General features: G+C 34.0%; 3 protein-coding genes and 1 pseudogene across 3 annotated transcripts; all 4 read right to left on the bottom strand.

Annotated features, from left to right (window-relative positions):
* Positions 1–4,478: 4,478 nt before the first annotated feature.
* On the bottom strand, positions 4,479–6,567 carry LOC135671155 (receptor-like protein EIX2). The gene has a single exon (XM_065179106.1). It carries the CDS (start codon positions 5,730–5,732, stop codon positions 4,479–4,481), a length of 1,254 nt encoding a protein of 417 aa, XP_065035178.1. The 5' UTR covers positions 5,733–6,567.
* Positions 6,568–12,451: 5,884 nt separating this feature from the next.
* On the bottom strand, positions 12,452–15,963 carry LOC135671243 (receptor-like protein EIX2). The gene has a single exon (XM_065179250.1). It carries the CDS (start codon positions 15,007–15,009, stop codon positions 12,940–12,942), a length of 2,070 nt encoding a protein of 689 aa, XP_065035322.1. The 5' UTR covers positions 15,010–15,963; the 3' UTR covers positions 12,452–12,939.
* Positions 15,082–15,679, bottom strand: LOC135671154 (receptor-like protein EIX1). The gene is made up of 2 exons (XM_065179105.1): positions 15,182–15,679; positions 15,082–15,099 (listed from the first exon to the last, which is right to left on the bottom strand). The coding sequence occupies exons 1-2, from the start codon at positions 15,677–15,679 to the stop codon at positions 15,082–15,084; spliced, it is 516 nt and encodes a 171-aa protein (XP_065035177.1).
* A 3,922-nt stretch (positions 15,964–19,885) lies between the features above and the next one.
* Positions 19,886–22,314, bottom strand: LOC135671153 (probable LRR receptor-like serine/threonine-protein kinase At1g51880; annotated as a pseudogene).
* Positions 22,315–23,768: the final 1,454 nt, after the last annotated feature.

Raw genomic sequence — 23,768 nt, 5'->3', positions numbered from 1 at the left:
GTTGGTATTTTGATGAGGAACCTATTTTGATACACAAAGAGGGAAAGAATTATTCCGCTTTAACATGTTTCTTTCCAACGAGGTTTCTTCCCAACAAACAACCATAGCTCAATAAACACCAAAACTCATATATTAATAAAACGTATCATACATGCATTTTAGAAAACTATAAATAAATGTTGAACCCTCTTTATATGCATTTCAAATTATAACCTTTTAAGCATAACAAGCACATAAGATAACATAATCTTTGAATGCATTTTCATAACAAAGCATAAATTAAATGGATAGATTTCATTTTCATGCAAAGATTATTGTTAACTAATGATGAATCAATATAAGTATTCACACTAAGCTTTCACATCTAAATTAATTCAAAGTCGTAACCATAACAAAGGACATATAAGAGTACTAATGGTTATAACTATTCATTATTAATCATGAATAGTATAACTAAGCTTGCACATCTAAATTCATCGATAGTAATAATTATAGCTATAGCATAGGAAATATACTAAGACAAAAGTTAGAGTGTTAATGACTATCACCATATTGTATCCCCGTGACAAGGCTCAAAATCATATTTAAGCTCCATAATATAAGTAACATATTTATTCTTGTGTCAAGCAAAGAAGAAATTAGTTTATAAACTTATAACTAACGTATAACCCATTTGATAAGGTCGAAATCAAAACCAATTGACTGTATAATTAAACAACATTTAAAATAACATATTGACATATCATTCCAATGCATAACCCTTTGCATATCATTTCAAATATGTCCAACAATATAATATTTAAAAATATAATAATCAAATATTTTTAGTTATTTAAAAAGAAACAATATCAACAAGCTTATTTTTAAAACCCAATAATTCATTTAGCATTTGCAATTCACATAACTTCATTATTAGCAAATACATATTATTAAATTTAAAAATAAGTTACACAGAGTCATTAAATCATTCTTTTCTAAATCATTCAAATAATATAAACTAATCCAACGAACAATCATATTTTTTTTTTCTTATTTAATAATGATCATATTATTTATTTATTCTCTAAGATCACATCATACAGGATGATTTTAGATTAATCGATCTATAGTCCCATCGACTGTATGATTGGCAGGGAATGATAGGAATTCAAAATCATATATATATATATATATATATATATATATATATATATATATATATTTCAAATTTCAAATAAATTATGAGGTCAAATAAATTATTAAATTGTAAGAAACTTTAAGGGATCTGAAGGTTAAATCATGAATGACATGAGTAGCCTATATGTGGATCAATTTTCGTGTAGCCACGAGTGCACCACAATCGATACTCACGAATCTTGGGTGATCCGTTCCAATGACATATGTTACAGCAAAATGTTAATTGACAAAGATGAAGATCGGAACTTTCGATCTGTGGACTAATTATATAAGTCCAATATGAATGTCACGAATCGGAATAGTCATTGTCAACCTTTTTTACCTGAGAAATAAATGTATGTCATATATGTTAGATCCATATAGAAATCACCTTACTCTCCTCCTCTACATAGATAAGATGACTCCGAGATATATATTTTAATTAATTATTATTATGAATTTTTATAAAAGATAAATGATGTAGACGAATTCTCACAAAGCTTTTATCATTATCGCTAAGAGTGGATCTTAAAAAAATTATGAAGAACTAAAAGAAGATAGTCATATATATACATACATACATACATATACATATACATATACATATATATATATATATATATATATATATATATATATATATATATATATATATATATATATATATATATATAATACTCCGGATGATGTAGTGATTAATTCAGTCTCTTAGATCAAGCATAATAATCTTAGATTTCACTGTATAAAGGCCCCTCGGGAATTTTTTTTAAGACCTAAACCCTCTTACATCATTTGTTCTTTAAAGAACTCGGTGTTTAGTCAAATCATTGAACCCCTAAACTAATATTTAAGAATTAAAGGGTTTTATCATACATTAGGTTTAGTGGTTACGATACATGTTAAGATCATTTCTATTATTCTATAAAGCTAAAGACGATAGGAAATAAGGGCTTTTAAGGTGATGGGAGTTCTTGTCAACATCTTCTCCCTCTCTTAACCATTAATCATCACAACATATGCCATAATATTATATATTACGAAAAGTGAGTGCCAAATTTTCATATGTTCCCATAAGTTTTAATATGAGAATTGCAAGGCCTAAGGACACAACTTAAATCCAAATCCATGCACTTGACACAATACAAAACAGATACATATATAATATCCACATATAACAACAGCGACATATTGAGCTCTCAAAAATAAATAAGTTCACCAAAGATATCCCACTAATGGATTATTACATCACAAGTCTTAAGAGTATGAATCATAAACGATATAATTTATTACCTCCATACATAACCAAATTCAATCTACTCGCAAGCATCTAAAGAATTTTAACAATAATGATATGAGCAACCACAATTTAATAAACACCAAAACTCATATACTAGCAAAACTAATCATAAATGTATTTTAGAAAACATGCTTTTCAAATCCTCACTTTTAGCATAACAAGCACATAAGATAACATAATCTTTGAAAACATTTGCATAACAAAACATAAGTTGATATATTTCATTTTAATGTAAAGATTATCATTCACTATTTATGAATCAGTATAAGTATAAATAAGCTTTCACATATAAAATTCATCAATAGTCATAACTATAACAAAGGGCATATATCTTATGGCTATAACTATATTATATCCCATCACAAGAATCATGAGATATAATATATAACCCTAGAATAAAATAGTTTAAGAACTTATGATCAATATATAACCCCAATTGGTAAGATCCGAATTAAAACTAACTAATTGAATAATTAATCATCATTTAAAATAACATATTGACATATCCTTCCGAATGCATAACTCGTTATGTATCATTTGAAATATGTCTAACAATATAACATTCAAAAGTATAATAATTAAATATTTTAAGCAAATGTAATATCGACAAGCTTATTTTCAAAGCCAATTTAATACTTACAAATCACATAACTTCATTATTAACAAATATATATTATTAAATTTGAAAACAAGTTAGACAAGATCATTGGATACTTACCTTAATAGTAGAAACTTATAATTGATATAGTCATCAACACCCTTCTTCTTTTTTTAAATCAGTCAAATAATATAAACCAATCCAATACATAATCATAATATTTTCTTTCTTATCTAAGAATGACTATTTTTTTTCTAAAATCACAATATACTCAATGATTTTAGATTAATTAATCTATAGTCCTATTTACTCTCTGTTTGGTAGTGGATGGATAGGAATTCAAAATCATACACACACAGATATATATATATATATATATATATATATATATATATATATATATATATATATATATATATATATATATATATATATATATATATATATATATATATATAATCTTTCAAATTTTAAACTTACTCTCTTGATATAAAAATGACATCCTAATTAAATCTCACACATCTTTTTTTTTCCTCTTTTCTCCCTCTGCCAAAGCCACCCCTCTCTTTGTGTCCGATTCACACACACTAGTCAAATTATAATATCTATTCTATATATGTTTGTTTCTTTAAAATCAATATAGCATATTTTTAAATTATATTTTCATATGGAAGACTTGGTTGTATGTTCTTTTCTTTTTCTAATATTTCTCTACTTTAAAACTATGAGCAACTCTCGCATGATGTTATGATTATGCAAGCCTCAAATAGAAGAAGATCGTAAGCAACCACATTACATACAAATTAATTAATACTTGTCTTCAAACACCATAAATATAGCAGCCCATCTTTTTTTATATCAACGACACAAATTATTTTTTCATTAATCACAGCTTGCATCTACAAATCTAAAATACCATATAAATAAAAAGTAGAGCGATGACATACCTTCTCCCCAGTAATTTTAGGATTAAAGTCGAAGCAATCATCAAAAGATTAAATGCCATTATACCCAGAACCGATCATATATATCATCAATCATATGAAAATAAGCATGCCTCCATGCGTATTTGAGGAAGAGAATACCACAAAAGGTCCAAAATCCCATCACATATCCTAATACTATGCTGATATAGAACCATAGCCACCGGGGAATCTCCTTCTTGTGCTCTGGTATAATATATGTAGTTTCATTATTAAAACAACTTTTGGAAATTAGTGGTCCACATAAGTTAGCATTGCCCATATAGATGGATGGATCAATAAAGGTTTGGAGTTGATTACCAGATGGTATCATTCCCGAAAGATTATTATACGATAAATTCAAATAGTTCAAGGAATGTAAAATCGATAAGCTCTCAGGAATGCTACTAGAAAGATTATTTATCGATAGATCAAGGGATTCTAATGATATCATTCCTCCTATCTCTCAAGGGATTTCCCCTTGTAAATGATTTCTTGACAAATTGAAGTTCTTGAGTCCTGCAAGGTCTCCAACTCCTTTTGGTATCTCTCCGGTTAGACTATTGTTTGAAAGATCTAAACTTTTCTTAAGTTGCATGTTGCATTGTAAATAATAAAGATCTTGTCCCTTTGTAAAGACATCCAATTCATCATAACAAAAATCATAATATTGTGATGTCGATCTCATGGTATTTAAATTACCAATGTTGTTAGGTATTGATCCAGAGAAATTGTTATTAGCAAGATCCAATATTTGAAGCTGTTCAAATCGAACAAGTTGCCAAGGAATAACTCCAAAAAACATATTTGAACGTAGACGAAGTACTACCGGTTGTCGTAGATTTTCTCCCACCCATAGCATTATACTTCCAACAAAATTATTTTGAGCCAGATCAAGAAATTGTAACTTTGTACAATTTTTCAATGACAAAGGAACCTCACCCGAAAAACTATTATTTTTCAGTTGCAATAGCCGAAGCTCACTTAAAAAACCGATCGTGTGTGGAATTTCACCTGAGAAGTGATTGTTGTCCAAATTCAAGAAATAAAGATTTTGTAATGATTTTCCCAGACAATAAGGGATCTCACCAAGTAATTTGTTGTTCGAAAGGTCAAGGTATACGAGAAATGCCCATTGGCAGATTGATGAAGATAAGCCACCGTCAAGCATGTTATCTGAGATGAACACAAATTTAACATGAGGCCATATCGGTAATTGCCCTGTAAAGGAATTATTGGAGAGAGATAGAGTATGAAGTGTAGACGGTAGCATCGTAGGCAATGAACCTTCAAATCTGTTGGAATCCAAATCTAATATTTCCAACTTTGTGAACTTCAAAGAAGATGGCAGCTTCCCTCCTATTTGGTTGTTGGAAAGGAATAAATATGTGATGGTAGAAGATGAAATATTCCAAAACCAAGCGGGCATTGTCCCTGCAATTTTACAGTCTGCCAAATATAATTCTTCGATCTGTGTTTGAAACTGCAACCATTCTGGAAATTGAGGTCCCAACTGACATTTGGTTAAATCTACATATCTGAGTTGGAAAGGGGGGACCCAACTCTGTCCAATGGATATGGTGATGGAGTTGTCATGCAAGTCCAACTCTTGCAATCTTGTAAGATTCTCAAAATGAACTTCTGAAAGGACACCTCCAACAGAATTTCCAGCGAGATTCAATTCAGTGAGATTAGACAACTTACCAACGGAGGAAGGCATGGAACCGTTGAATAAATTGGTTCAATGGCATATGTAATTCTTTCAGTCTACGGAGATCAACCATGGATCTCGGTACGGTACCCTCGAGTTGATTGTCTCCTAGATTAAGAAAAGTAAGAGAGCCCAAGTCTCCAATTGTATCGGGAATAACGCCATAGAACCCAGAGTAATGGAGATCAAGATGGGTAAGACTACTAATATTCCCCAACCATTTGGGTAAGATGGAGTTGAAATTATTGAAGGAGAGATCAAGGACGGTAAGAGAGGAGGTGAAGTTGACATGGACAACAGAAGCTGGGATGGTATCGAGACCAACGTAAGACATACTTAACACTTGGAGGGATGGCAGCATGTTCACGGATGAGAACCAATCTGGGGCACCGGTTAGCTTCAACCAGCTCAAGTCCAGGTTCTTCAGGGAGGTAAGATGGGAGAGCCAGTCGAGGTTGTCAACATGGTATTTAAAATCTAAAGCATCGCTTAGATCAAGAACGTAGAGGCTCGAAAGGTTCCCCAGCCGAGCAGGTATTCCTCCCATGAAATATGTAGAAGATAGATTGAGGTATCTCAATTTCTTGAAGGAGCCGATGAATTCCGGTATGCGGATTCTCCTGAAATCATTGACGCTAAGATCCAAGTGCTCCAGATGTGATAAAGCAAGCAATGACGAGTTCATCACCCTCTCACCGCGTAATGCCCGATCAAACGTATTCCGGAGGTCGAGCATGACGACGTGGCCAGTGGTGGCACCACAGATGACCCCCTCCCATGCGCAGCAGTCTTGGCCTACCCAAGAAGATAGCCGATTATAGGTGTCGTGGATGCCGGCTTTGAAGTCCAAAAGTGCCTCCCTCTCCATGCTGAAACACCCACTTGTCACCGTGGCCCGGTGGAGGAGGAGGGCCAAGAGGCACAACGACAATGATGATAAGAAGCGTAAAGGGAAACCCATGGCGCGCAGTTTGATCTCCGTCCCTCCCTACCTACTCCTAGCCGCCACAATCAGAAGAACAGGGCGAAGGTGGAGGTGCATGCTACGCTATGCCGAATCACAAATTTATAAGCCAACTGATGCACACAATTTCTTCCATTCCATGGTCAAATTTCCATATCATGCATGGAATTAATTGTACCGACTTTGACTTATCAGCCCAATCCAAGTTTCGTGGCCATGCGGAGAGCACCTTCACCATCGGAGACTTCATATGTGACGAAAGGGGTAAGAGTTCAGATGGACGGAACCAGTGGTTATGATGCGGAGCATCATGTGGATCATGAACGTGAAGCCAAGTATGCATAGAATTGATCGAGATTACACCACTTTGACTCAGAAACAGTTGACTGACCGAAATAATTTGGGTGCAAAATAGTCAGTATTTCGTCGGTACCTAATTTACTTGGAAAAGTAGACTCTTTGGAGTTTCATTTCTAAATAGAAAATAATTTTCATCGGAGATGATACACCAAATATATTTGGATTGACTCGTGAGATAGTTTTATTCCGTTATTAATTCTCTTGATTGCTCTTTTGAAATATATAAATTGGTACCCATTATCCATGATATATAAATTGGGCATGAAATATATGTGTGGTTGGAATAATAAATTAAACTTTATGATTAGATAGAATTTGGAAACCGATAGCATCGTTCTCAATCAGTGGGATAAGCACCGTTTGACAGACGAAGATGAGCGGTGAGAAGCCTCACATCCCTAAGCTGCATTCCATGGATTCTTTTTCTACACGTCACTGGCCAAGAAGACTTTGACTTGCGGTAAATTAGAATTTAGATTAGAGATCTAAATATAAAAATTAATTTTTAATAAATTAGAAATTATTTTGGTACATATAACATAAATCTAAGATCTCGATGAGAGAGATACACATTTGGGTGTTCTTAAATTTCTCTTAGTAGATTTAAAAAGGATTCAGATAATTTTTAGAATATAAGAAATTTCAGACTTCAATTTGGATTAACTAAAAGTAATAATTTTTATACTGATATTTTTCATATAATAAAAATTTTAATATCTAGCTGGACAGGAAGTTATCGAATCGCATGTGTAGCAACAAAAGATAGGATAAAAATGGCTACATCGGTTGCGTCCTCTTCCTCTCATCAGACTTGCAAAGTTCCTTCTTCTCGAGGACAAAAACAATAATAATAATAATAACAATCATAAAAGAAAACACTTCAGCTTGTACATGTTTGATGAGCATACATGATTTAAATCGAAAGATAAAACCATGCTTCCACCGGAAGAACCCACGAGTCCATGTGGGACATGCACCATCACCTACTTGAGTCAGTAGGTAGGTAAGACCATAGTTAGCAAGATGGAACCAACACACACAACAAAAAAATCCAATACGAACCTTAAGTCATCCGCTGTGCTATACTAATCTATTAAGGACTTTACAACATTTTAAATAGACAAAAAAGAGCAAACTTTATGAACTTATTGTAAGGAATACCAATGTGTTGGGTGTTAGGACAAAAAAAAAGAGCAAATTAGTGCTTTTAGAAAACAACATCGATTTGGAAACCTTTAATGATTTAAAAAAATTTGATTCAAGGAAACCATATCAAAAATGATATCGAAGTGTGCTTGACTTAAAGTAAACATAATAAGCAGTTAAAACAGAAAAATAATAGTAATGAAGAGTATAAAAATGATGAACATCAAATTTATAATGTTTCGGTCGTCGTAACCTACATCCATTCTTGATTCCTCTTCACTCGAGGTCATCGGCTTCCACTACTGATCTTTTTTCCAATGGGCAAAGATCAACTACTTTTACAACTCTTTATCCTTTTCAGAGGCTTAAAAGAGAACCTTTACATCTCTCTTTTAGACTTCATTTATCTCTTAGAAAACTAATTCTAGGAGGAAGAGACTTTAAATCCTAAGAGAGTTTTCAATATTTTTTCTCAAGTATTCTTTTCCCCATTTCTACTCAATTTCGTGCTTTCTAAGTAGGAATAACTAGGATATTTATATACCCCAAATAACTTTAAAAATTGAGTAAAAAAAGTCTCATCCTAGGTTTCCCGAGTCTTGACGATACCACCACTTGTGCTGGATGGTACCACCACCCAATCTAGTGGTACCATCATTTGATAGTCTAGGAGACTATGTCTGAGCGGTACCACTCCTGACACACTAACACTGGGCAGTACCACTGCTTGACAGATTGGAAAAGTGTGCTCTTGACTTTTCCAACTCAAAGGTGGTTCTACCTAACCTTGGGTCACTAAATGAGCCTTCCACTTGGCCCAAAACAATCTCAACCCATGCCCAATGGGCCCCTAATTGAGTTAGCATAGTTATACCTAAAACTAACTCAATTACGACCTGACCAAAATCAATTAAGATATAACCGATTACAAGACTAGAATTCTATGTTGTTCGGCATGTCATTGGTTCATTCAGCGCTTCATTCGATCCTTTGGCACATCGTTCTCTCCTACAGCATATTGCCCAATTAGTATATTAACCTTTCGTAACTTTCGATTTCCTTGGCGCAATGTCTGATCCTTCAGCCTGATGCCCAAACTCATGCCATGAAGTCTTTTTGGCATATTGACCAATCCTCTAGCCTAACGTCCAATCTTCTGATATGTTCAACTCTGACCTAATGTCTGATTCCCCTACTTTAATCGATTTATCTTTCCATGATCGAAGATAGTCCTACGTCATTCAAATACACATTAGATTATAACTTCAACAATTGATTTCATCATCAAAATTCAAGATTCAACATTAAGGATTATATGATATTCTGTTGAGAAATCATTTGATGAATCTGAACTGCTCCTGGACGAGGCTGATGATGAACATGTTGGAGTAGGATCTATCACTTGATTATGTTGAGTGTCTAGTTTTAATGGAATCTGAATTTGTTTTTCACTTTCATTGGTCTCCCAAATTCAATTTACCTTTTTATCAAACATATTATTTATTTTAATAATAACTAAATATCTGTCATTCATCAATTGTCTAATAGTAAATAAGTTATGTGATAAAATATGAATAAAAAATATTATCAAGGTATTTTACCTTTCCTGGACTTATCTTTACCTCAATTGTTTCTTTCGCTTTTATTTAGAGTGAAAGATTCAACGTTTGCGCTTGATATACTTTATTTTCTGCTAGAGTATCTTAATATTTGTTTTACTAGGAAGACTTGATATAGAGTAGACGAATGGCTTAGATCAATCTTACCACTAAATTGGAGCAATATTGAAGGGGTTGGGATGTCACCGTCTTATCTTTTATAAATATCATATATATCTCTAGATTTGAAGAGAGAGAGCAAGATGTGAAGAATATATATACATACATCTATGCTGTCCGGATGACTTGGAGTGACAGAGTGAATGTTTGCATGTGATATGACTTTGTTTTCTATTCAAAGTCTCTTAATATTTGTTTTGACCAGATAGACAGTGGACGGATGACTAGGGTTAATCTTACCATTAAATTAGAGCAATACTAAAAGAATTGGAATGTCATTATTTTAGGAGCCATATTGAAAAAAAATATTTCTTCTATAGAATAGATATTCTATATATCTTTAGATTTTAAGAGAGAGAACAAGACATGAAAATACTTTAATTCCTCTTGGGATTATCCAAATCTTTAATTGATCTCATATAATAAAAAAATAATTTTTTTCGGATAGATGAAAGTTATCAAATCATTTTAAATAGAGAAAATGATGATGATAGGTTTATTAGAAAAAACCTAAAATACCATATAATAATTCTAAAACTTTATTTTCTATAATCTTTTGGAATACCAGAAATTTTTAGCCGACGATTTTAGATTTCCTGAAACACATCAGATAATTCGAGGAGGAACTAATCATCAAGAGGGGAAGCACTAAAATTTGTAGTTGCGATGCAATGAACTTAGAAAGTGAACAAATACAAAAAAAAAACACCTGTTAAAGGGCTTTTTTTTTTATAATTAGCCCAAATATTGTAGAGGCTCCGTTTTGAGTTTCATCACCTCCAATTACATAGACATGTATGATAAGAAAACAAAAAGAGAAGAATATCAACATATGTGATTAAGATTAAAAATTTTAAGATCATCGGCTTTGGATGACAAATCATAAAAGAAATAAAATTAAGCCACCGAGTAATGAAAAGGAGAGCAGGGATTTAGCCTATATGTCGATCATGAAGAACTCACCTTCTGGGCAACTGTATCCATCTATTAGCTATTGATTCATGTCCATGCTATTGGCTGCCAATTCGATCAAACTTCTCTTGCCTATTGGAGTATACAACTCTCATTGGTTAAGGCTTAACCAATAGAACTGTGTTAGGTTATCATTTTTATTATTCCATAAAGTTAAAGACGATAGAAACTAAGGGTTTTTAAGGTGATGGCAGAGTTGTTGTCAACATCTCGCTCTCTTAATCATTGATCATCACAACATATGTCATAATATTTTAACCACAGTTCCATAAGTTTTCATATGAGAATTGCAAGGTTTAAACTTGTACGCAACTTAAATCAAAATTCATGCACTTTACACAATACAAAACATATACGTCCATAATATCCAGCAGCGACATATTGAGCTCTCAAACATAAATAAGTTCACCAAAAGACATTCCACTATTGGATTATTACATCACAAGTCTCAAGAGTTTGAACCATAAACAATATAATTTGTTGCCTTGATACATAACCAAATTCAATCTACTAGCAGGCATCTGAAAAATTTTAACAACAAGGATATGAGCAACCACAACTTAATAAACACCAAAACTCACATATTAGCAAAGCTTCTCATGGATGCATTTTATAAAACTATACACTTATATAAAGAGTAAACATATCTTTACATGCTTTTCAAATCACAATTTTTTAGCTTAATAAGCATGTAAGACACCATAATTTTTTAATACATTTGCATAGAAAAATAAAAGTGGATAGATTTCATTTTAATGCCAAGATTATTATTAATCAATCATGAATCAGTATAAGTATAACTATGTCTTCATATCTAAATTCATCGATAGTCATGACTATAACAAAGGGCATATATTAAAATAAAAGTCGAAGTGCTAATGGCTATGCATCCTTATGAGAATGCACCGTCATCTAAAATAATTGAGAACACTTAACCACCATCTAAAATGGCCTATTGACATATTATTTGAAATGTGTCTAACAATATAGCATTGAAAAATATAATAATTAAATATTTTAATTATTTTAAACAAATACAATATCGAAAAGCTTATTTTCAAAAGCCAATTTAACATTTGCAAATCACATAACTTCATTATTAACAAATATATATTATTAAATTAGAAAACAAGTTAGACATAATCATTCGATACTTACGTTAATCATAAACTCTCCTTCTTTTCTAAATCATTCGAATAATATAAACCAATCCAGTAAACAATCATAATATTTTTCTTTCTTATTACTATTTTTTTCTCTAAAATAACAACATACTCAATAATTTTAGAACAATTAATCTATAGCTTTATTTACTCTCTGATTGGTAGGGAATGAATAGAGGAATTCAAAATCATACATATATATATATATATATATATATATATATATATATATATATATATATATATATATATATATATATATATATAATATATATACTCTTTTAAATTTAAAACTTACTCTCTTGATAATAAAAACAACATCCTTATTAAATCTCACACCTATTTTATTTTTTTCTCCTCTTTTCTTCCCCTGCCAAAGCCACCCTTCTCTTCCTCTATTTTATTATTTCGAAAGTAACGTGTTTGTTCCTTTAAAATCAATATACCATATTTTTAAACTATATCTTTATAATGAAGACTTAGGTTGTAGTTCTCTTCTTTTTGTAATATTTCTCTGCTTTAAAACTATGAGCCAACTCTTGCATGATGTTTTTATAATTATGCAAACGCCAACTCTTGCACGATGTTATAATTATGCAAACATCAAATAGAAGAAGAAGACCGTAAACAACCACATTACATAGAAATTGATCTCAAACTCCATAAATATAGCAGCCCATCCTTTCTTAGATCAACAATACAAATTCTTTTTTCATCGATCACAACCAACATCTAGGAATCCAAAATATCATATAAATAAAAAGTAGAGTGATGACATACCTTCTCCTCATCTACTGGAAAGCCTGGGATCATCCACACTAGAAATTTTAGGATTAACATCTCAACAATCGTGGAAGAATTAATTTCCATTGCACCCAAACCCAATCATACGCATCATCAATGAAATGGAAATAAGCATGCCTCCATGCGTCTTTGAGGAAGAGAATACCACAAAAGGTCCAAAATCCTATCACATATCCTAGTATCATTCTGATATAGAACCATAACCACTGGGGTATCTCCTTCTTCTTGTACTCTTGTATATCAATTTGAGTTGTTTTATTATCAAAACAACTTTTGGAAGTTGGTGGTCCACATAAGTCGGCATTGCCCATGTAAATGGATGGATCATTGAGTGTTTGAAGTTGATGACCAGATGGTATCATTCCCGAAAGATTATTATATGATAAATTCAAATAGCTCAAGAAATATAAAACCGATAAGCTCTCAGGAATACTACCAGAAAGATCATTTATCGATAGATCAAGTGATTCTAATGATTTCATTCCTCCTATCTCCCGAGGGATTTTTCCTTGTAAATGATTTCTTGATAAATTTAAGTTATTGAGTTCTGCAAGGTCTCCAATTCCTTTTGGTATCTCTCCGGTTAGACTATTATTTGAAAGATCCAAACTTTTCATAAGGTTTACGTTGCATGTTAAATATTGAAGAACTCGTCCTTTCGTAAAGATATCTAATTCACAATCATAATATTTATGAGAACGTAATGTCGGTCTTATGGTACTTAAATTACCAATGTTGTGAGGTATTGAACCAGAGAAGTTGTTATTCGCAAGATCCAATATTTGAAGCGGTTCAAATCGAACAAGTTGCCAAGGAATAACTCCTGAAAACATATTTGAACGTAAACGAAGCACTACCAGTTGTAGTAGATGTTCTCCCGTCCATAGCGTTATACTTTCGACAAGATTATTTTGAGTCAGATCAAGATACCATAAATTTGTACAATTTTTCAATGACAAAGGAACCTCACCCGAAAAACTGTTATTTTGCAGTTGCAATATCAAAAGCTCACTTAAAAAACCGATCGTGTGTGGAATTTTACCCGAGAAGTGATTGTTGGCCAAATTCAAGAATTGAAGATTTTGTAATGACTCCCCTAGACAATAAGGGATCTCACCAAGTAATTTGTTGTTCGAAAGGTCAAGATATTGGAGATATGTCCATTGGCAGATTGACGAAGATAAGCCACCGTCAAGCATGTTATCAGAGATTGACACAAATCTAACATGGGGCCATATCGGCAATTGCCCTGTCAAGGAATTATTGGAGAGGTATAGAGTATCGAGTGTAGACGGTAGCATCGTTGGCAATGGACCTTCAAATCTGTTAGAACGCAAAGATAATGTTTCCAACTTGGTGAAGTTCAAAGAAGATGGCAGCTTGCCTCCTATTTGGTTGTTGGAAAGGAATAAATCTGTGATGGTAGAAGATGAAATATTCCAAAACCAAGCGGGCATTGTCCCTGCAATTTTACAGTCTGCCAAATATAATTCTTCGATCTGTGTTTGGAATTGCAACCAATCTGGAAATTGAGGTCCCAACTGACAATTGGTTAAATATACTAATCTGAGTTGGAAAGGGGGGATCCAACTCTGTCCAATTGATATGGTGATGGGGTTGTAAGACAAGTCCAACACTTGCAATCTCGTAAGATTCTCAAAATGAACCTCTGAAATAACACCTCCAAGAGAATTTCCACCGAGATACAATTCAGTGAGATTAGAGAACTTACCAACGGAGGAGGAAGGCATGGAACCGTTGAATAAATTAGATCGGAGATCCAAAATGATGAGATCCGTCATTTGCTCCAGCCAACCGCTCAAATTTCCTGTCAATTGGTTGCCCGACATATATAATTCTTTCAGTCTATGGAGATCAACCATGGATCTCGGTACGGTACCCTCGAGTTGATTGAATCCTATATCAAGAAAAGTTCTCGCCCAAGTCTCCAATTGCATCAGGAATAACCCCATAGAACCCAGATTCATGAAGATCAAGATGGGTAAGACTACTAATATTCCCCAACCATTTGGGTAAGATGGAGTTGAAATTATTGAAGGAGAGATCAAGGACGGTAAGAGAGGAGGTGAAGTTGACATGGACAACAGAAGCTGGGATGGTATCGAGACCAACGGAAGACATACTTAACACTTGGAGGGAAGGCAGCATGTTCACGGATGAGAACCAATCTGGGGCACCGGTTAGCTTCAACCAGCTCAAGTCCAGGTTCTTCAGGGAGGTAAGATGGGAGAGCCAGTCGAGGTTGTCAACATGGTATGCAAAATCTAAAGCATCGCTTAGATCAAGAACGTAGAGGCTCGAAAGGTTCCCCAGCCGAGCAGGTATTCCTCCCATGAAATATGTAGAAGATAGATTGAGGTATCTCAGTTTCTTGAAGGAGCCGATGAATTCCGGTATGCGGATTCTCCTGAAATCATTGACGCTAAGATCCAAGTGCTTCAAATGAGATAAAGCAAGCAATGACGAGTTCATCATCCTCTCACCGCGTAATGCCCGATCAAACGTATTCCGGAGGTCGAGCATGACGACGTGGCCAGTGGTGGCACCACAGATGACCCCCTCCCATGCGCAGCAGTCTTGGCCTACCCAAGAAGATAGCCGGTTATGGGTGTCGTGGATGCCGGCTTTGAAGTCCAACAGTGCCTCCCTCTCCATGCTGAAACACCCACTTGTCACCGTGGCCCGGTGGAGGAGGAGGGCCAAGAGGGACAACGACAGTGATGATAAGAAGCGTAAAGGGAAACCCATGGCGCGCAGTTTGATCTCCCTCCCTCCCTACCTACTCCTAGCCGCCACAATCAGAAGAACAGGGCGAAGGTGGAGGTGCATGCTACGCAATGCCGAATCACAAATTTATAAGCCAACTGATGCACACAATTTCTTCCATTCCATGGTCAAATTTCCATATCATGCATGGAATTAATTGTACCGACTTTGACTTATCAGCCCAATCCAAGTTTCGTGGCGATGCGGAGAGCACCTTCACCATCGGAGACTTCATATGTGACGAAAGGGGTAAGAGTTCAGATGGACGGAACCAGTGGTTATGATGCGGAGCATCATGTGGATCATGAACGTGAAGCCAAGTATGCATAGAATTGATCGAGATTACACCACTTTGACTCAGAAACAGTTGACTGACCGAAATAATTTGGGTGCAAAATAGTCAGTATTTCGTCGGTACCTAATTTACTTGGAAAAGTAGACTCTTTGGAGTTTCATTTCTAAATAGAAAATAATTTTCATCGGAGATGATACACCAAATATATTTGGATTGACTCGTGAGATAGTTTTATTCCGTTATTAATTCTCTTGATTGCTCTTTTGAAATATATAAATTGGTACCCATTATCCATGATATATAAATTGGGCATGAAATATATGTGTGGTTGGAATAATAAATTAAACTTTATGATTAGATAGAATTTGGAAACCGATAGCATCGTTCTCAATCAGTGGGATAAGCACCGTTTGACAGACGAAGATGAGCGGTGAGAAGCCTCACATCCCTAAGCTGCATTCCATGGATTCTTTTTCTACACGTCACTGGCCAAGAAGACTTTGACTTGCGGTAAATTAGAATTTAGATTAGAGATCTAAATATAAAAATTAATTTTTAATAAATTAGAAATTATTTTGGTACATATAACATAAATCTAAGATCTCGATGAGAGAGATACACATTTGGGTGTTCTTAAATTTCTCTTAGTAGATTTAAAAAGGATTCAGATAATTTTTAGAATATAAGAAATTTCAGACTTCAATTTGGATTAACTAAAAGTAATAATTTTTATACTGATATTTTTCATATAATAAAAATTTTAATATCTAGCTGGACAGGAAGTTATCGAATCGCATGTGTAGCAACAAAAGATAGGATAAAAATGGCTACATCGGTTGCGTCCTCTTCCTCTCATCAGACTTGCAAAGTTCCTTCTTCTCGAGGACAAAAACAATAATAATAATAATAACAATCATAAAAGAAAACACTTCAGCTTGTACATGTTTGATGAGCATACATGATTTAAATCGAAAGATAAAACCATGCTTCCACCGGAAGAACCCACGAGTCCATGTGGGACATGCACCATCACCTACTTGAGTCAGTAGGTAGGTAAGACCATAGTTAGCAAGATGGAACCAACACACACAACAAAAAAATCCAATACGAACCTTAAGTCATCCGCTGTGCTATACTAATCTATTAAGGACTTTACAACATTTTAAATAGACAAAAAAGAGCAAACTTTATGAACTTATTGTAAGGAATACCAATGTGTTGGGTGTTAGGACAAAAAAAAAGAGCAAATTAGTGCTTTTAGAAAACAACATCGATTTGGAAACCTTTAATGATTTAAAAAAATTTGATTCAAGGAAACCATATCAAAAATGATATCGAAGTGTGCTTGACTTAAAGTAAACATAATAAGCAGTTAAAACAGAAAAATAATAGTAATGAAGAGCAAAGATACACACCAAGAAAAGTGAACTATTACACCAGTGCTTACATCACTCAACTTTGAAAAACCTTTTGAAGTAGAATGTGATGCAAGTGGAATTAGATTTGGAGTAGTGCTTTTACAAGAAGGAAGACCAATTATATTTTTCAGTGAGGAGCTAAGTGAAGCACGCGAAAAGTAGTCTACTTAAGAATAAGAATTGTATGCTATAATATAAATTTACGAAATTGAGAATATTACTTGATCGTTTGTAATATATTCAAACCATAAAGCTCTAAAGGATTTCAAGAATCAGAAGTACTTAAACAAGATGCATGCAAGATGAGCTTTCCACATAGAGCAATTTGCCTAATGTGATCAAACACAAGTTTGATACTTCCAATCGTGTTACTGATGCTTTAAGTAGAAGAGTAATTTTATTGGTTTCTTTAAGTAATGAAGTTGTAAGGTTTAAATGCTTGAAGGATATGTATCCTTAGGACAAGGACATAAAAAATAATGTTTGGGAGAAACATTTGCTAAGGAAACATAAAGGTGATTTTCATATCCATGATGGTTATTTATTCAAAGTTAACAAGCTATTTATTCCGAGGATGTCCAGAAAAGGTTATTCGAGATTTACAAGGAGGACTCAATTGACATTTCAGGTGAGAAAATAATAGCAAGCGTCAAGGAGAGGTATTTCTAGCCACAATTAAAAAGGGATGTTGGCAATTTTGTAGGAAATTATCCAACTTGTCAAACTACAAAGGGCCAATCACAAAAACATTGGTTTATATTTGCCATTACCGGTTTCCGAAGACATTTGGGAGGATTTATCTATACATTTTGTGTTCAAATTGTCAAGGACTTAGAGGGGAGTTGATTCTGTGTGTTTGTGGTTATAGATCAATTCTTTAAGATCGACTCATTTTATACTATCTATGTTGAAAGAGTTCAGATACAATACATATTGTTAAACTATTTTTTAAAGAAGCCGTGCACCTACCTAGGGTACCAAAATCAATCACTTATGATAAAGATTCTAAATTTTGATTTTATTTTTGGCTAACCTTATGAAAAATATTTGATTCAAGTTTGAAGTTTAGCAGCACAACTCACCTACAAATTGTAGTGATAAACCAAGACAATGAGATTTGACACTCGCACAAGTTAAATTTGCTTATAACAATGTAATTCATAGTTCTATCGGAGTGTCACTATTCATCTTGGAATGAGTATAGCAGCTAACAATATTATCGAACAAGTACATTAAACCCAAGCTAGCTGAAGTGAACAAGTTGAAAGCTACCAATGCTAGCTAAAAGGAAGAAGTAATTGATAAGCATAAGAGAAAGAAGGTGTTCAAGCAAGGAGATATGATTCTAAGATATTTGTGAAAAGAGAGATTTTCTATAGATATTTATAATAAATTTAAACTAAAGAAATATGATCATATAAGATCTAAAAAAAAATTAATAACAATGTATATGTGATTGATATAAGAAATGATCGGGGGTTCTCGAAAATCTTTAACGTTACATATTTATATGACTATTTTAGAATCAAGAAGATTATTTTTTTTCCATCTTTACTTATAAAATCAATCTGTGAAAATCTTTTTTAATAATATTTTGTTAATTTTATTTTTGTTGTGTGTCAGAATTATTGGCCATGGATGGCGACTCATCACCAGCATCGTACTGATGTTCACATCCGAAGACTACATGCAGCACCACCGTCACCGCCACAGTCACATAGTAATATGCTGTCAGATCGAACTGTTAAGGATCCTTCTCTCTCGTCTTCTCCGACCTTTTTTTTCTTCGCATGCTTTACTTTCTTCTACAACGGTGATTGATTGATTGTGGTATCAGCTGAAGTCTAAAGTTGCAATGGCAACTCATCAGGTGGAGTCATCAGACAGTCACCGATCCTTCCGTTGAGTATTTTGCAGGCCTTGAATTCCTTGCTCCGACGTAATTCTCTCACCTCTTTTCATCATCTACCGACTCCTGAAGTCATTTTCCTAATAGATACGTATCATCACACTCAATCTCTTGATTTGAGAAAGGCCATTGTCCACAGCACAAAGAAGTCAGCAGAAAGGGAAGTCAGGCAACAGACAGATGCGAGGGGAAACAAAAAGTCAAACTCGGTGAATTGACCTGCTCAGTGATCACAGTGTTAAGATATCATAAAGGTATTCATGCATTAAAGGTCTCAAAAATCAAATTGACTATTGATCCTTTAGCAAATCTTTTAAACAATATAATATAATATAATATATAAATCCGATCTATAGGGTCATCAAACACAAATAGTTTTTATAGTTATAGATATAGGATACAATATTTTATTTTATCCTATTCTTCCTTTCCTTTGTATGATGGCTCTGTCTCTTCTCCCTATAGATTTCAGAGGAATCTTATAGATTTCAGAGGAATCTCAAAGCTCACCCAAATCCAATCCATCTTACTTGATTTCTTTAAGAGCCGCCACATGTACGCTAACATGCATCTAAGCCATACAAAAGTATCGGCGTTTGTACACCATTTGCTTTGCTGTTACAAGAGAAAGAAAGGATCACCTGTTACTTGCTTGCAAGTAAGTCCACAGGCAGTACTCATACATGGATGAATGATTTCTCATAGGAGACTTTGGAGCCTACCCAGCTCTCATCAAACATTATGATCCAAACACAATTTGTTCTCACACGATTTTATATTTACAAATTTGACAAACGGAAACTCTAAAGTGAGAGGCGAGCAAGCATAGCTTATGTTGCCATTCCACTATTCCCAGCATCATTGATTTCCATATATGCGTTTGGGTCACTTCCAGTGTTGTTCTCCGGTTGGTTGCAAACTCTCCTTCAATCGCATCACCACTTGGGTCATGGTTGGCCTCTGATCAGCAGAAATATCAACACATCGCATTGCTAAATCAATGACCTTTAGGATAGAGCAGTTGTCGTATTGCCCTCCGAGTTTTGGATCAGCCACCTTAGTGATGTCGGCTTCAGCTAGCCTCGATCGTACCCATTGGACTAAGTGACACCTTTTTGGTTGATCCAACACGGCTGATTGGCCTGTAACCAGCTCCAGAAGAACAACTCCGAAGCTGTATACATCACTTTTTTCAGTCAGCTGGAAGGTAGCAGAGTACCTGAAAAAAGAAATGTATCAATGTACTACTTGGTAACTAGTATGATACTTTTGGAGAAGAAACTAAGAAGATTGAATATTGTTTTGACTTGACTCATACAATAATTTAACATGATTCCTATGAATATTTTATAGATGTAAAAGGGGCAAAAATAACCATCCCAGAAAGGTCCAACAATTGTTCGTGATTCTCCTCTCCTCTTGTAAAGTTAGCTAAGAAAGAAATCTGCATCACATTTGGAAAAAGAAGTTTTTTTTTGTGATTTCTTCTCATTGTGATTCTACATCATATTCTCTTTTTCATTTAGTTGCCAAAGTAATTCTTAGATTCTCTATAAAACAAATTAAACCGACTTGTCAGTAGAGGGGCAATCAAGGAAATCCTGAGCAATTCACACTGCAAATATTATTATCTGGCAAACTTCTGTGAAGTAGAAAACATACTCGGGATCTATGTATCCTGGAGTGCCAGCCACAACATCAGTAGATACGTGAGTCTGGGCATCGGTCAGGAAAGGCTTTGACAGCCCAAAATCTGCTACCTTTGCCTCAAAGTCATATGTTAAGAGGATATTGTTAGTCTTCACATCTCTATGGATTATAGGTGGCACACATCCCTTGTGTAGATACTCCAGACCTGTTCATAAATTGTTCAGTGGAACAGAAAGTGAAAATTTGAAAAGATAGATATATAAAAAGCAATACCAATTGAAAGATCACCTTGTGCGGCTTCCACTGCTATCTGAATTCGTTCTCTCCAACTCAATGTTTGGCTATTTCCAGTTTTATCTGTAAAATGAACTCCATAAATTCAGCATAATGTAAAATTAACTCAAGAATATTATGTTGCACAGTTCTGTAAGGACCGGATGAATTTGACAATGCAATAAAGATTCTGAATATGTCTCAAATACAGTAAAGAACATTTTATCTATAGAAAAGAAGGTGTAGTTAAGAATCTAAAATGTTTATAAAAAATGAAAAATTGTACTGGATAAGTCAGTTACACTAAGCTCCAAAATCTTGACAAATAATGATCAGGGTACTGTTTTTGCTAGAAGAGAAAAAAAACTAACATGATAATATTTTATCAATTGCATTAATTCAATCCAATGATAATGTATGACAAAGGAAAGAGAGAGAAATTCTAGGTAGAGATTGAGAAATATACTGTCGAAAGATACAACATTTTCGGGTAAAGCAACTTAAACTGGATTCAATCTTATCCAAGCATGCAGTAGCTCAGATCATAGAATACTATTCAACATCTTTTTTACCTGAAAGATGATCTCTAAGACTTCCACGAGCAGCATATTCATAAACAAGTCCAAGTTGATTGCTGTCTCTACAGTACCCGATCAAAGACACTAAGTTCCTGTGATGGACCCTCGATAAGAGAAGAGCCTGCAACCCAAAGAGGAAGATATATACTTAATTTCATCCATAACCTATTTGTTCATTAAAATGCTAGTCCACCAAAATGCATTCATATAGATTGCATACCTCGGCTTGAAACTCCTCAGATGATGTCCCTTTGACCATCCGATGTGAGTGCAAAAGTTTTACTGCAGCTTCAGTGCCATCATGCAATCGACCATGGTAAGTAAACATTCCCAAACCCCCCCTTTCCAAGTACAAGATCAAAATTGTTGGTGATGGCCTTCAATTCATCATATGTAAATCTATGGGTTTTGGGTATAGCAAGCGCGTCTTGAATCGGCGGTGCTATTATTTCATTAAAAGAAACAAAAAGAGTGCTGTTAACACTGCTTCTCATTGTAATGAAGGTGAAGTTGCTAGTACAGAATTCCAAAACATGCATCCACAAGTCACTTGTAACCTCCAGAGAGAAATTTCATGAGCTATGATTCATAATAACTCATATACCTACCAATGATCACTTTCCATTGTCTGTATGTTAAATATGTCCAGGATCATGTAATTAATTTAGAAAAGTTGTGTAGATAATTCTAAAACAGACTATAATAATGAGCGTAAAGAACATTGATGAACCTAAAACACACTTTACAAATACAAAGGTGAAAAAGTTAGCCAAAAATTAACTGACTTAATTTTAGGCAATCACACTTATATACAAGGTTTGTCAAGCTTTGGTAGAATGGTAGATAATAAATTATTATTTATCAACCCACTAGTTGTTTATAAGTTTGTATTACACATGGCTTAAAAATTGACTCATTTAATCTTGATCTATTTGATAAAGAACTTAGCTTTATCAAAATTTTAATCTCAGGCAGAATTTAGACAAGACTAGAATTGAAAAAGATCAGCATAATTACACCCCAAATCAGAGTTGGGAAGGTTCATCATAATGAATGGTCTTATGGAATAGAAACTTCCCTTGAAGTAGTGTGTGGTATCAACCGTAAGCTTACATCTGTTTTAGCTGTTCGCTCCAACTAAACCATAAAAATATTTAGATAAAGATGTGGTTTGGATGCTAACATCTATGGCAGATACAGTAACCAAGCAAGAAATCCTTGCTTTACGAGTCTCACTTTTGTTACCGTAGATAAAAGAGAAAAAAAAATCTTTTCAGCAATAAAAGAAGTTATTTTTCTCTCTGATATCAGAGAAGACATGTCCTGATATTATTTATACAGGTAAGAAGAGTTATATCTCACATCTAACATTGCCTTTTTGCTGAAGAAGAAAAGGACATTATAAAACAAAATTGTATGTTTATAAGCTGTTACTTGCTTAAATCCACTTACATAATTTTGTTGTAGATTTTCTTCTCCTCAAGAAGAAAAAAAGCAATGATAGGAGCAGCAGTATAATCAGCGCTGGGACGACAGAGATCAGCACAATGGTGACTGTAGCAAGCTTCCTTCCTTCGCTGCCAATTTGACATGTACTATGACAGAGACATATATCGGGATTGTTGTCCATTCTTTGCAGAACATAAAGTTCATAAGATATTAGTATTAGGTAGAAGGAATTGTGGGAAGATTTGGGATGTTAGACTACAGCACAAACCTCAACTCAAGCAATCCTTTTGATTGTCCATCACATAAAGAAGCTGGAATAAGCCCATTGAGTCGGTTATTTGACAAAATTCTGCAAAAAGTTTGATCTTTCTCAACCAGATTGGTCCTTGGAAACCAGATTGCATTAGTAAAGCCATATTAGTTCAGTTTGGATGTTATAGGATGTGGTTAAAGAAAACCCCAAGCTAATGCTTTGGTTTGTAAACTGGTCCATCTGCAT

The sequence above is a fragment of the Musa acuminata genome, unplaced genomic scaffold, assembly GCF_036884655.1.
Source record: "Musa acuminata AAA Group cultivar baxijiao unplaced genomic scaffold, Cavendish_Baxijiao_AAA HiC_scaffold_1138, whole genome shotgun sequence".
Classification (NCBI taxonomy): Eukaryota; Viridiplantae; Streptophyta; class Magnoliopsida; order Zingiberales; family Musaceae; genus Musa; species Musa acuminata.
This window is presented reverse-complemented; position numbering and strand designations above follow the sequence as displayed.

What these genes read in the sequence shown, in the direction of transcription:
- LOC135671155 (XM_065179106.1), bottom strand. Translation starts at nt 5,732, where the DNA reads ATGCCTTCCTCCGTTGGTAAGTTGTCTAATCTCACTGAATTGAATCTC.
- LOC135671243 (XM_065179250.1), bottom strand. Translation starts at nt 15,009, where the DNA reads ATGTCAACTTCACCTCCTCTCTTACCGTCCTTGATCTCTCCTTCAATA.
- LOC135671154 (XM_065179105.1), bottom strand. Translation starts at nt 15,679, where the DNA reads ATGGGTTTCCCTTTACGCTTCTTATCATCACTGTCGTTGTCCCTCTTG.